Source organism: Phalaenopsis equestris, unplaced genomic scaffold, assembly GCF_001263595.1.
Source record: "Phalaenopsis equestris unplaced genomic scaffold, ASM126359v1 Scaffold000436, whole genome shotgun sequence".
NCBI lineage: Eukaryota > Viridiplantae > Streptophyta > Magnoliopsida > Asparagales > Orchidaceae > Phalaenopsis > Phalaenopsis equestris.
Genome location: NW_018164877.1, coordinates 886,523 through 902,089, shown reverse-complemented (window position 1 = coordinate 902,089; position 15,567 = coordinate 886,523). Strand labels below are relative to the sequence as shown.

General features: G+C 32.4%; 1 protein-coding gene across 5 annotated transcripts in view; it reads right to left on the bottom strand.

The window, feature by feature from the left end:
• Positions 1–15,567, bottom strand: part of LOC110027705 (phospholipase SGR2) — an 87,410-nt gene that overhangs the window by 27,341 nt on the left and 44,502 nt on the right. For all 5 annotated transcript variants that reach the window (XM_020729231.1, XM_020729230.1, XM_020729229.1 and 2 more), the window contains 6 exons: positions 14,078–14,233; positions 12,059–12,130; positions 11,849–11,992; positions 10,019–10,069; positions 3,897–4,067; positions 1,971–2,120 (listed from right to left, as the gene is read on the bottom strand). In XM_020729231.1, the coding sequence (XP_020584890.1) occupies positions 1,971–2,120; positions 3,897–4,067; positions 10,019–10,069; positions 11,849–11,992; positions 12,059–12,130; positions 14,078–14,233 (744 nt within the window). The remainder of the gene's footprint in view (positions 1–1,970; positions 2,121–3,896; positions 4,068–10,018; positions 10,070–11,848; positions 11,993–12,058; positions 12,131–14,077; positions 14,234–15,567) is intronic.

The following is a 15,567-nucleotide window of genomic DNA, read 5'->3' as shown; positions in this document are numbered from 1 at the left end:
AGACTAGACCTCACTAAAAATGAGGTCAACAATCAGCCATTATCTTCATAAGACATATTGAACCGGTTCGAAAATTTGAGAATAAATATGAAATTATGTGGAGGATCTTCCACAAATTAGATAGGAGGTTGAATATGAGCTTCTAATGGAAGGTCGTGTACCTAATGTGAACTCTGCTTCTAAAGAAAGTACTATGATGGTAAAGTTATTTGAAAAGCCTAATGAAGAAGTCACTCGTCTATTATAAATCAGAGATGAATTTAAGAATACCTGCACATTGGGTTGAAAAAAAAATTGTCAATAAGTGAGCAATCAAGCAACCTAATAAGCACAAATATCTCTTCATTGATGAAGAGATGGGCGAGCTTTCTTTGATGAAACAAAGGTTTTTTTGTCAAATAGTGAAGGGCGAAAGTCAGCAACATTTAAACTACAAATAACATTAGTAAGGAGTATTGAGTATGTGCAGTGAAGGCGTTGTTACCACTAGAAGCAGGGGGTGAGCGGTGAAAAGTGAACAAAAACGTTGGGAGTAGTCAACGAATAATGGAAGAGAATGAGCATGACGACAAATGTGATAGACTAACATGCCCAAAAACCTTGGGAGTAGTTAACGAATAATGGGAAAGAATGAGCATGACAACAAATACGAGAGACTAACATGCCCAAAAAAAAATAACGACAAGCCTTAGGTTCCTGATGGAACAAGAGCAAATGAGAAGCCCAAGCCAATAGGTATCAACGTCAAAGTAGGTGCACATTGAAAAACTAGAACTAAAATGTGCCAGAAAGAGAGCCTTGGCCCAAAGCAACAAGCGCAAGATGAAGCTCTAGGGTTACATAGAGATTGTGCATCAAATGGCACACGTCCCACTAGAAGCAGGTCCACCTGAACTAGCGCAAAGTACATGATTGCCTTACGTCGAATGAGCTCAACTGTGACATGGTTGGCTGGCCACAAGTATAACCACGCGACACTCCATACATAATGAATATGACAGAGATCAAAATTATAACATATGTCAATAGCATTTAGCATTCAGATTCCATTGCAAAATAATAGTTTTTGAGGACTTGAACAAAATTTTTTTCCGAACAATAATGCATTACCAGATAAAGGAACAAGAAAAGCATTCGTTTATTTCAAGCAATTGTAGTTCTCAGAATATTTAACAAGAACTGAACTATTTTGAAAGCCCGATCTAATAAATAGGTTGTGTTTGTGATCTTTTATGTAAAAATAAATAATAAATAAATAATTAAAAAATTTGCTCAAACCAATTCCAAAAAAGATAGACTCCTAAACAATCAACTCAGAAAAGATGAAAACCAATTGTGTGGTTCTTCAACACTTATAGTCAACTTTAAAAATAAAAAGGTTCAATTTCTATTGTCCTTCCAATAACATGATCCCAAAAATGTCATTTTGAATATAAAAAAAAAGCATATTTAAAAAATTCTAAAGCTTTTAATATACAAGTCACTAAAAAAGCTAGGATGTCCTTGTCAAATTAAATATTTTCTCCAAAAACACCCATCACCATGATCCATGTCAGAAATTAAACAATAATAAGGTAAAAGGGTAAATAACTTTCGGGTCTATAAAATTTTCATTGCCATACTATTAAGTCCATAAAGTTCAAGATTAGCTTGTAGATCCTTTAGTTTCCATAATATCTCAGACAGATCTTGATGAACTTTCCCACTAAAATTTTGATAAAAATTCAGTTCTTCCGCAACATATAAGTGAAATCCATTGTTTCTTTCCTTCCCATTTAAGAGTGCTATTAAAAAGCTGCTATTATTTCTGCTATTCTTTGCAAGCAATGGAAGGAGTTGCATTTCACCAGAAATTAATATAACCTTTCATGACTTTCACGGGAATATATCATGCGCTATATTTTGAAGAGAACCTACTAGTGATTTAGAAATAGATGACACAAAAGAAATGCCTAAAAAAAATTGCACACCGAATCGATGATATATTGGCAGTATATAGGGCTCATATAATATAAAACATCATGAGCTGTTGCACTTAGTGTAACACGAAGACTCCGAACACCATCCAATGTAATTTTATCAACAGCACTTTCACCGCTGAGTTTCAATCCTTTTCTCCACTGCAAAAGAAAGAAAAAAAAGTTAATAGAATATGCATAATGAAAAGGCAACCAGAACTCAACACATCAAATCAAAGAAAGTCAAATTAAGACTGGAAGCTAGTATTAGGCAAGAAAATCATAACCCCAAAGCACATGAACTACAAAGGCCCCTTAACTGAATCTCATTAAACTTGACTATGAGCAAAAAAACCATCTGAAAATCAGTTAACAAGAGGGAATTCCAAACTACAAAAGAGATAACCACGTACAAAATATTTACCAAATTAAGTACCAACTTGTATTTACAAAAATAATAATACATTCCAGACTATGTAGTAAAGTACTCCAATTGCCATATCACACAATATTTTGCTTGCCACCATTAGTCCATTTGTAAGGAAAATACCTTCAGTCATGTCATTGCTGAAGAAATCTACTTTAAAAAATAAATAAATAGTCTTTGATTTTGTGCTTGGATGAAATTAATTAAATTTAGTTTAAGAACTTTATTTACTAAATTCGTTTGCTAAAATAATATTCATTAAATCAAATTAAATTATTGTAAAAAAAAATGATCCTAGATCAGAGTTTGAAATATGAACTTACGTTATAAGGAAAGGATGAAATCCTTTTACGCACACAATTTTAAAAAAGGCCGTTAATGCAAGATCACTATCCAGTTTCATTGTATGGCTCATAAGCTCACTCTACAGACCCTACAGTCAGCACAGTTATAGATATCTTCTTACTTCTAAAAATTTAGTACTAAAATGCTTCTCCTATCAATTGACAGCAAACTGATGTCTCTACCTTGGACTTCTTTTATATAAACCAAAAGAATCACTAACTGAAAAAAAAAAAGACTTCTAGGAGTTCTAATTTGATTGTAACGATGAACGTATCCATTAAAGCAGAAATCTCTGTATCAAAGATGTTATTATATGCTCAGTCTAGAAGAATATGACTTTAATTAAGAATTTGTGGCATAAAAAATCTTAAATGTTCAAAATCAGGTATAATGAAGCACTATAAAGCCTACATAAATTCGCTCAACGTCTTTGTCATAAAAAATGTCTGCAACATTCAATCAAATAAAAAAAAAGGAAAAGATTAAATTCATGTTCAAATGTCATGGAAGATATTTACAGTGAAACTTCAAAGAAAAAAAAGCTACCCTTGATTACATTCAATATAAATAAACAATGCCCCAAGTTATTCACTTTCACGGCCTTATAACCATTCTTCATCATTAATGGACAGTAATACCAACTATTCCCCAAGGATCCAGAACGTAATTTATCCAATTCCTACGTATCTTTTTTAAAAAACAAAAGAATGTATAAAAAAAACATATTTGACTAACAAATGTTAATGTATAAAAAAAATATATTTGACTAACAAATGTAAGTAAGGGTGGAATACAGGACAGGCAAGTTCTATTGTTCAAGTGCAAGCTAGAATAAGTACTGAGTATATGTTAACAAAATTCCATGGAAACCTCAAAATGGAGTATTGAGAACAATTTTAGTCAAAAAGAAACTACAAAGAAGACTATAAATAAAAATAGAAGTTAGATGATCCAAACAATGCATATACTGATCTAAATAGCAAAGAGCAAAGACTATAAATAAAAGTAAATAAAATAAAAAAATTTCATTTTAAACTAAATACTATACTTTCTTTGAATTCCCCAGTCACAACTCTTTCTCAGTTTTATAATTTAAAACAGTGCATTACTTACAAACTGCAAGGATACTGTTAAATTATTGAATCGAAGGATAAGCATGGCATTACCTGACAAGGAATTAAGAGAACTCGCTGAGTGCCTCGCTGGTGTGCCGTTAAGTGCCTTTCAGCAAGACTAGCAGTTATCCTACGAAAATCACCAACATCATCAACCAAATTAGCCTTCTCCAGCCTTTGTCCAATACCATGAACCATAAATACTAGATGACCAACTGGAACCTGAGGAAAGATAAAAGGATATAAATCTATGAGTAAAATACACGCCATAGAATTTGGAAGTTGAAATTTCTCATCTGCAAATAATCGATATAGAGCATTAATGAGATAAATAGACCTATTGAGTATATTAACTACAAAAAAACTCAAAAGTTTTATATTTATTGTTTTAGAGAAAGTATTGCTGTAAATCCCAAATTTGGATGTAGAAAAGTGTAAATCCCAAATTTGGATGTAGAAAAGTGTAAATCCCAAATTTCAATATTTTACAAACTAAACAACATAAAAGATTGCCAAAGATTTCTCTACAATTTTTTTTCAGTCATCTATTTGAGATTAAAAGGCTGGTGAAAATTTAAAGTGCGTTTTAAAATTCCACAATATTTTCCAATAAAATAAGAGAAAGTAATAGGTATATAAAACATAATACAAAATGGTCAAGCAATCTAGCAATTTTCCTTGAAAGAAAACTCAATAACATGTGAAGCATTAGTTTTCAAGCAAGGGAGTAATTTAATCATCTCAAGAAAATTGCCAATCACAACAAAAATACTATCAAGGCCTCAAGAGGCTTGGGCAAGGTTGAGATGAAATTCCAGAATAAGCATTCCCAAAGCCTATAAGGGGCAGGCAATGCAGTTTATTTACTAGAATGTTGTTTAATTATTGTCATTTTGAAGATAAAATAGTGTGAAATAACTCTTCCTTGAAATATTGCATTTGCATTACTAAATCAAAAAGGTACAAAACTATGCATGTATGCATCTAAGCTACATAAAAATGTGATCTATCCTTTAGAAGTATGAAAGAGAGTTCACTATCATCATCTACATGCATCAAAACAAAAGTCTACTAAGGGCATGCTTGGCATAAAAAATGAACGGCCCTATTACATTTTTGAGGTGGCTGAAATAATTCTTTCAAAATTCAATTTTAGTAAAGGCTAAGATCAATTCTTCATCAAATTAAATGTTTTATCCTCACCAAAATGACCAGCTCTATCACCAAATTAAAGCTCAAAAACCAATAACTCCCTCAATAAAGATATAGCTATGGAAATTTGTTTCATTCAATAAAGATATTCAAAAATAATAAATAAAAGACCATTGATACAAAGAGACTTATCAAAGCAGTTATGATAAAATACTAGTTAAAATAAAGTAAAAAATAATTATCATAATTTTAGAAAATTCAAAAAATTTGATACTAAAAGAATAAGTCTATTAACTTGAGATAATGCTTTAATAGGTTTATTTTCTACCCATGTTTATGCTTTAGGACAAACAATAACATCCACTTAACATGCCTATTACTTAATTTTGATTAAGCAATAAAAAATTTCAATGCTTGATAAACAAAACCATGAATAAATTAGTGTATAGCAAGCCCAGTCCCCAACGTTTCAAAAATTAAATAATAGTATCATAAATGGAGTAATGTTCTTAACCACATTTAATGTTTCACTAGTCGCTATGAACTACACTACACCAAGACCCCCCAAAACCATAACATATGACTTCAAAAACTTTTTAAGAAAACCAACAAATCAAAGAACAGTTGATCAAGTCATCAAAATTTTAATTTGAATAAAATCCGATTCTTTTTACCTTTCAAGAAATTAGAGATAAGAGCTATATTTAGGATGAAGTTCTCAGTAAATCTTCTATAAATAAAAACATTTAATATTAAAAAAATAATTGAGGCCAATCGAATACTTTTTACTTTAGCATGACTAGTTTGCAATCCATTAAAAGGCATGACAAATCCCAAAAAAATGAGTATATTTTTGCAAAAGACAAAAGCATTTTTATATTGATGAATACATTTCCAATTTATAAGTAATCAAAACAAGACTAATGCTCAAAATGTGATCTCATGGGAACTAAAAATTAATATAGCTCAAAAACAACAACCACAAATTTGCTATATTCAATCTCAATAGGCAATACTATCCTGAAAAGGTAATTGTGATGATAGTTGATGTATGAAGTAGAATCGGATGCTAACTCGACAAGCATAGTTAACCCTTACAGTAGAAGATCATATTAAAGAATAATTAGATCACAAATAGTTTACATAAGATGATTATACACCTTAAGAGAAAACAATCAGAGACACACAAAAGGCTAATGATGAGTATTAGAAGCTCAGGGCTTATTTGGGATCACTTGTATTTTTTATTTTTGGTTTTCGTTTTTGCTATTATTTTAAAAACATGTTTGTCTAGTACATTTTTGCATGCTTTTATTTTTTATTTTAAAAAACAAATTATTTTATTTATAAAAACATTCAAAATATCTAAAAATTATTTTCAGTGACTTTAAAAATAACTAAACATGTTTCATTCTATGTAAAAACAAAAAAATAATAAAAAATAAAAAATAAAAAGTGATCCCAAATGACCCTTTTAATTAATCACATTCAAGGAGGCAAAGGAAAGAATGTCAGTATGGATGACATGATTTGATTGGACGTAATTACATATTTAGATTCTAAAAGATACCAAGGTGGTTCAGAAGATCCTTATGAAGCTCATTACTCGTGTTGTTCGATCCTCCTAGAAAAAGCCAAAATGTATAAGGATTTAAAGGCATTATTATTTGACCTGTGATGAAGAAAGATGTAGTTAAATATGTGATAAAATTTGAATCTTATGAAGGAGCGAAAATAGAACATCAAAAGCCCATGGAAATACTACAATCATTGGAAATACCAAAGTGAAAGTGCAAAAACATAGTCATGAACTTCAATATAGAATTTCTCTGATCAAGACCAAAAACATGATTTTATTTGGGTTGTAGCTGATATATAAACAAAAATAGTGCACTTTCTACCTGTTTTTCATACTAATTCAGCGAAGAAATTAGTTGAAGAGTCTGGAAAGAGAATTATCAAGCTACCTAAAAATTCTGAGTTAATAGTATCGAATACAGATGACATCCACATCTAGATCGAAATGGATATTCATGGAAGTATACGCATTAAGTTATATTTTATTGCATCATTCCATATACTGACAGATGATCAATATAAGAAAATAATTCTGGTGTAATGATCAACTAATGTTATGTAATTGTTATTTTGGAGGTGGCTGGGAGAATCATATTCTATTGATAGAATTTTCTTAAACTAGTAGTTACCAATCCAGTATTAAAATAGCAGTCTATCAAAGATTATAAGGAAAGAAATGTAGAATTCCAGCAAAACTAGCCCATAAATAATAGAGAAAATAAGATTAAATAGAGATAGATAGTTCAGGATCGTCAAAAAAAATGGTTAAGTTTAAAGTTTATGATTCTGTATTTTTTAATGTAAGACCAACAAAGAAATATCAAGATTAAGTCAAGAAGGGAAGCTAAATCCCATACACATGCCATTTGAGATAATTAAAAAAAAAAAAAAATTTCTTACCACATGCCATTTGAGATAATTAATTAAAAAAAAAAAAAAATTTCTTACAAATTAACATTGTCAAAAAATATGAAAAAATATGAATGATATATAAATTATTTTTTCAACAGGACTGGAAGGGAACTTCTTAAAAGGTCTAAAGTCGGACATTTGAGCAGTCATCCGACCTTTGAGACTGTGCGGATTGAGGAAAATGATGGAGCTCACGCAGAAGATGGAGAATAAGAAAAAAGTGAAGAAGACTAGCAAAGGCGGCAACACCGGAGGTTTCTACAAGAGCACCTTAACAACCACGATACTAAGAACCATGGCAGTGTCATTTCAGAAAGAGACGTCGAAAGGGTAGAATATTGAACCCTTCACAGAAGTAATTTCAAGCACATTTCATATGCATGAGTGTCGGATAAAAGAACAAAAGGATTGTGTTATAGCTGTGACGAGAGATATGCCCCAAGAAACCGCTGCGATAAGCACACCATTAAGATTCTTTTAGTTTACGAGGAGGATACAGAGAGTAAGGAATTAGGGGAGGAGGTAGTGGAGGAGGAGCATCTGTATTTGGATGTGGCGTAAGTGTCCCTCAATTCGGTAGTGGGATTTACTCCAAATCACACCATGAAGATTAGTGGGTGGATCGGGAAACAACCAAATGTGGTGTTGGTGGATAGTGGGCTCACGCATAACTTTATCTCAAATCAAATCGTAGAGAAGCGCGGGTAGGAGCTGGTGACTAAAAGGAGCTTCGGCGCCATGATGGGGAAAGAAAGAGTGGGAAAAAGTCAGGGAATTTGCAAAGCGTTGGTTCTGACATTACATGGCTTACAGATGGATGAGGATTTCCTTCCCTTAGATTTGGGTAGCACAAATGTGATTTTGGGGATGAAGTGGTTGCGAATGCTGGGGGAGATAAAAATGGATTTGAAGTATCTGGCGATGGAGTTCCAGGTGGAGGGTAGAAAGGTGATGCTGAGAGGATATGCTAGTTTATGCAAAACCATGGTCAAGTCAATACGGTGAGCATGATTGGGCTACTTGGTAGAGTTGCAGAGCATTGAGTAGATTTGAAATTTAGAGTTGCCAGAGTTTTCTGAAGAGTTCTAGTAGCTCATACAGCAGTTTACGGATGTCTTCCAATAGCTAAGTACGAGCACTTTATTACCTTGAACGAGGGTGTTTCACCCATCACCGTTAAACCATACAGTTATCCCTAGATTCAAAAGGACGAGATAGAGAAAGTAATAAGAGAGATGCTCGAGGTCGGGATTATCAAACCTAGTGTGTCATTTTTCTAGTCACGTCCTGTTTGTGAAAAAAGATGGTCGTTGGAGATTCTGCGTGGACTAACGGGCATTGAACAAGGAGACGGTGTTGGACAAGTTTCATATTCTTATAATTGATGAGTTACTGAATGAGCTTTATGGGGCTGTCATTTTCTCAAAAATTGATCTTAAGTCGGGATAACACCAAATAAAAATGAATCGAACGGATGTGTTCAAGACAACACTCAAGAAACATAAAGGGCGTTATGAGTTCTTAGTGATGTCGTTTGGTCTCACCAATGCCTCGACGATATATTAGTCGCTCATGAATAGGGTTTTTGAATCTTACCTCTGGAAATTTGTCATTGTCTTCTTTGATGACATTTTGATCTACAATCGTACAGAGACAGAGCTTGTGAGGCACCTAAGGACAGTCCAGAAAACATTGAGGGAGCACCGGTTGTACGTCAACTTGAAAAAATGTTCTTTTGCACAGTTACAGGTGGAGTACCTAGTACATGTAGTGACCAGAACGAGGGTAGGAGTGGATCAGTCCACGAGAGGCTTAAATACATACTTAAGGAAGAGAAATTAAAACAAATTTGGAGAGAAAGTGGAAAAAGAAATTTTTCAAATGTTGTGGGAGGATTCTATTAAGAAGAGGAACATAGGGTTTGTTTTGCTTATACATGTTTTTGTTGTTTGTTGTGTTTTCTTCTTTTGGTGTTGTTCCTAGTGATGTCTAGGGTTGTGGGAGAGTCGATCAATCTCTAGAAAAGTAGATCATCATTGTATCTTGCTTGTTTGCATTTATTTTTTGTAAAAGCAGCCCTTATTTGATTTGTTTACATTTATCTATTGTCGTTTCGCTGTTGTTGCTTGCTGATTTCGAGTCTGGACCGTGAGTCTGGAGCGTATCAAAAACAAACTCTATTTTTAAAGCCCTTGGTTGACTTAGGTGGTGAAATACCCTACTGCCTAAATTTCAGGTTCAAACAACTTATCAACATTTGTGTCTCCACGAACCTTTACCTTCTAGCACATTTATAGGAATGCTATCTACCATGTTGATTTGCATGCTACACTACGGAAAATAAAATTCAATATTATCTTCTCTAAATGATTCTTATCAATCCTTCTCCAAGGATTAACATTATACTCCTCTTCTTGTGTTTTCCTGAGGAAGGTCGCTAAAAGATGGGTTCCTATTTCAGATTTGTAATTCTAGTTATAAAAAATTATAAATACACCTTTTTGATTAAAAAAGGGTCATGGAAAACATACTTGAGAGCAGTAGTCGTCCATTTCTTCCTCCTTTCGCTGGCGCCGCTCATCCTACAAATAAATTATATGGATGTCATTAGCCAATAAATTGGTGGAAAACTCAAAATAAAAAGGAAATTAACCTCCTCTAGAGGAGAAAAAACCAAACATATTTAAATTAACGTGGTCTATAGAAATCAAGCATACTTCAGTTAATGTGTTATATTATAAGTTCAGAGTGATTTAAATTATTTAATAATTGTCCTCGCTTACAGATACATTTCTAGAATTGAAACAGAAGCACCACTTCTTGGTAGCTTTCCTCCAATTCCGAATAATGTCTATGCATTTCAATTTTAAGAAAATCATAATAACAATTACAATATTAAATCATCAACAAGTTTGCTAAATGTCTTTGCAATCAGAATAATTTATATATGATTTATATATTATGGCTAAAATTTTCTTACGAGTGGATACATGACGAATGGTAATGGCATTTGTTCAATATTAATCCAATGTTGACCTATTTCTACATTCCATAATCCGACTTGATCAAATACAACAAAAGAGATGGACAATGAATACATCATCTCAAAAATCAAAATCACAAAACCATCAACCTTCTCTCATGCTGACATATCTAAAGCATTAAGATTACCCAAATGGAGGCATGTTGAGTAGATTGCTATGGAAGAAATAGTCGCAAAAAAATGCACCTATGCTTGATACAATGAACATAAAATTGAAATGTGTAAACAAGGAGTTCAAATGGTAAACAAAAACAAAATTGAGGCGCACAAGATGCGATAAAAATTGACACATATGCTGGCAAATAAAAATTTCACTAGGAGATCTGCATCAATTAATATGATTCCAATATTAGTACTAAATCATTACTTATATAAAAAAATGCGTTAAATTAATTTTAGAAAACCTATAGTAGTATTATTTATTTAAAATCATAATTTTGATTACCAAAATTAGTATAATTATGTAATTAAATATAATCTTAATTTAAAAAAAGCAAATTAAGAATTTCAAAAATTAAAAGAAATTAAAAGATAAAAAAAATTTGTTGGAATTCAGATTGAAATAACTGTTAGTGATAAATAAAATAAATATAGACTTCTATTTGATCAAATAAATTATTTTTCTTTAGTGGCTCTTTCAATTTATTCAGATTGTAAACTATTAGTGATAAAAAAAATAATTTCATCATCCAATTGTCTATTCCAACGTTGGTTAATTTCAAGTCCCGGGCGTGTTGTGACACACAAAGCAAAAATGTCCAAGTATGTTCCGGTTCCAATACTAAACATGCAAGAAATAGTACTAATATAGCATTTAGATTGATTGAAATATCTAACACAATCTCGCTCAGTAATTCTTCCTACTACTTCCACAACTTCAATCAAACAAACCAATTGGATCGTACACATTAATCATCTAATAAATAACTAACCTTCTACCACTACATTCGACTTAGAACTTTTCCAGAGTTAGTTGCTTCACCACCGGCCAAAGCAATTTTATGCATAAGGCTTCAAATTTGTTTGGTAAGAACAGTCTTCTTTGATCAAAACCTCAAATTAAATCCAATATTAAGAAATATTGACGACCATAAAGCATCTTTGGTCATGTATATAGTACTTTTGAATCAAATTATTTAAATTCATTCTTTTTTTACAAAATATGACTGATGAAGGCAACAGTTCTATACAGTCTAACATATAAAATCAAAACTAAAAAATAAACTAGCTAGTGTTAATAGCTACAATTGTTCGAAATATTCATTATACACAGTGTGTTTCCAACATAATTAGGTAAAAATTTCTCAGAAAAACTAACTTGAGTTGGTTTTAGAGAACCAGATGATTGAAAACCACGTCTCAATTTAATTCCACTCCCTTGTCCTAGACTAAACCCAGATGCTTCAAAGTTCAACCAAGCCTCCCATGTATCATCCTCCCCAGTGAAAAGAGCATGCAAGCCCTGATTAAAAACTGAGGTTAGTCAGTTCAATCAAATCTTATTTAGACTCATAATTAAAAATAATACCTGTGTCACTCCTTGCAAATCAACACGGGCCGCAAATTGGCCTGAAGGCTGAAATGTCCGCCTATGCCAAACCTAAATGAATGAATAAGCATAAATTAGACTGGAGTTTTAATACCCATCGTATATAGATGAACAAGAGAAAAACAACCGCATAATTTTTTTAACAGATTTATGCTAAGATGTATCAATAATCAACAGCATCTATGATAAATAGAGTCGTGGAATAAACCTTTGGTCTACTGAAAGCCTTTATACATGAAATAACGATGTTATAATACGAGTAATCTGAATCAACGTAGTATTTTAACACAGAATATAGCCATGTTTTTAGTAGGGAACGTTCAAAAGACGCTGCCTAAAAGCTAATAACCTTCGAAGAAGATTTTTTAAAGAAAAATCGTTTTATATAGCATAGCTAAAATCAGCAATTAGAAAACTTTGATAACTTCAAAAGTTTTTTTTTAATTTGAAAAAAAATGGGCAAAATAGAAGTAGTGCATAACACAATTTTAAGAGGAATAAAAGGTGAAGGACCAATAAACCAACACAAATAGTTAGAATAATCCTAGTGATTAACATGATGATCGGCTATTGTTCACTATAACTCTACCGCTTCAGTAAAAAATAATAAAACGAAACCTAGTACTCTTTAAAATTATTCATCAATTTTCTTTGAAGACAATTAGTTTATATAAAGCAAGATGATAGGAAGATATAATATGATGGTACAAATTTGGACAAATAGATTGTTCAGGAAAATATCTCTAATTCCTACCAAAATGGCACTCCATAACCATCTTCTTAAGGCTAACCAAAAACAACAGGAAAGATCGGTACACTTTCCATGCAGTAATGCACTGAGAAGCCATCTAAGATCAATTATCATTTGGTCAAAGATAACTACATCGAATTGTGTGTGAGGAAGCAAAGACTTGGAAATGGTTAGAATTGTGTTCCAAAAAAGAGCTTTACTGAAATAAATTTCAGAGATATTTATTTAATTAGTTGAATTCAGTTCATGCCAACACAGCTTTTTCTACTGATTGGGCTGAAGTTCTAATTTACCCATCCTCCCATATCTTATTATTATTTTATTATTAACATGAGTAAAAGAAAATTTATAATCATTCCCCCATTGACTACATAAGATTCATGTACTATATATAAAAAGCAAAACTAAAAACGACTAGCCCTCATAGATAGAACTCATTTCTAACCTTTATGAAGGTGAGTTCAAAAAAGAAATTCCAAATAAACAGTCGAATTTAGCACCCTAACTAAAATCCAGCCATCTCACACTTAATCATAATGAACGAGCTGAATAGTGAATGAACAAGAAAATAATCAGGCTCTAGGAACTTGATAGCATTCTATTGAAATGAATTCAACAGCTAACAGTTATTCTGAACCAAGCATCTACAAGTAGAAAATAAAATATTGAATGCTCAATAAAAAAGCTGTTGAAGTACTAAAAAAAATTTTTTCCCCCCCCCACCCCCCCCCCCCCCCACACACTAGTCCAAACCAGACTCTCTCAAGGGTTTGTTCCCAAACTTGATAGCATTCTATTGAAACGAATTCAACAGCTAACAGTTATTCTGAACCAAGCATCTACAAGTAGAAAATAAAATATTGAATGCTCAATAAAAAAGCTGTTGAAGTACTAAAAAGAAAAATTAACTGTCTCCTAAATTCTTCTTCAGCCCAAGCCCCCCACTAATCCAAACCAGACTCTCTCAAGGCTTCGTTCCCACTGTATTATTTCGTTATAGTCATAAACAGATAGTTTTAATGCAACGAGATTAGCAATATTGAAGAAGAAAGTTTATGCAGTTTCAAATAAATGCATGCGCTAAAGTGTTATGAAATGCTTCCTATGCAAATTTGAACTTTCCTTGCATGCAAAAGTAAAGAGGAACCAAACAATAAAGAGTGCTGAAGAGAAATCAAACCATCAAGATCTAAATTACGAACAATTTTTTGCCCATGAGACAACATGAAGAAAAGGTTTCCGCCTACCTGACACCGATAAGCAAACTCCAGCTGCTCTGCAAGGTCTTCACGTACAGGAAACCAATCTAAACCCCCTTTTCGAGCAAACCAATGGCCTCTCAAAACTCGACGATTTTCCCCATTCCAATATACTGGGAAACTGTGCCGCCTAAATAAATCAACCTAGAGAATATAGAGAAAGATAAGGCAACAAACAGTGAAAAGAGAAATAGAAAGATTAAAAAAAGTTAGTAAACGAATCCTGTGACAACACAATTTCATCCACTCAACATCTCTTAGATTATACAAAAGGATCCAAGAGAAGGAAACTAACAAATTCTATAAATATTTCACAATGGCGAATAGCGCACCAAATCTCAAAGGTCCACATAGAATAATAGCACATAGTGCATATCCCAAATGCCATTTTAAAAATACATATAAGAAAAGCTTTAAATTGAAAGATAAAAAAAAATAAAAAGTGATGTTTAAATTCAAATACTTAGCACCTCAATCACTTGATCTTTCATCTATGATGCATCTCTATCATGAATGTAATCATTAACATCTTCAAAATATACGTATAATCAATGCTAATCAAAAGTATTGTGTCATTAACTACATTATCATAGCTTATTGACTACTTATACGTAGTGCTATCTGATAATGTTTCCATTAGAAAGACATGATCACAAAAAACTTTACATACATATCGAAGTTATAAAAAATTCTAATAGCCTTGTCAATTTTTTTTAGGTTTATTTGATATGATTATAAGGAAGTTTTCTACTTCATAAAATTGGTTTAATTTGTTGATAGCATAATTTACTTGAATCACTCGAATAAAGAAGCAATAATGACCTTTTCTGGAATGAATTGTTGTGATTACTGCATGTTGGAGGCCACAAAATACTGAGGAAAAAGGCCATTCATATTCTAAATATATAGATGCTGCAATTCTAGCCTCATCCTTCTATTACAAGAAGACAAATCTCCATTTCTGAAGCATAGTACCATTATAATGTGAGTTTACAAATTTGTTGTAGCAATCTTTGAAGCGGAAGTATGCCAATCATAACTCATGCAATTTCATCATCCCAACTATGACAAAATAAAGCGCTAATGTGTATGCATGTATGTAGATGCATATGCATGTATTTAGATACATATATGTATATATGTATGTAAATATATATGTATGTGTCTGACGCAGAGCTCATGGGGGGCCGACCGGGCGCAGGTCCAGCCAAGCTAGACCGGCCAGTCCCCTTGGAGGGGGGACCCACCGCCCCTCCTACTTCTTTTCCTTTCCTTGTCCTTTCCTCTTCCTTCTCTCCTTGTCTTTCCTTTTTCTTTTTTCCTTTCTTGTCTCCCTAAACATTTCCTAAAACCAAAATCTGAGTTTACTCTCCTTCTAATTTTAAAACACCTGCATTAAATCTGAAATCTGATTTTTCTTCCTTCCCTACTTTGAAAGTCTTGCCTAAATTCTGAAATCTGATATTATTCATTTCCTA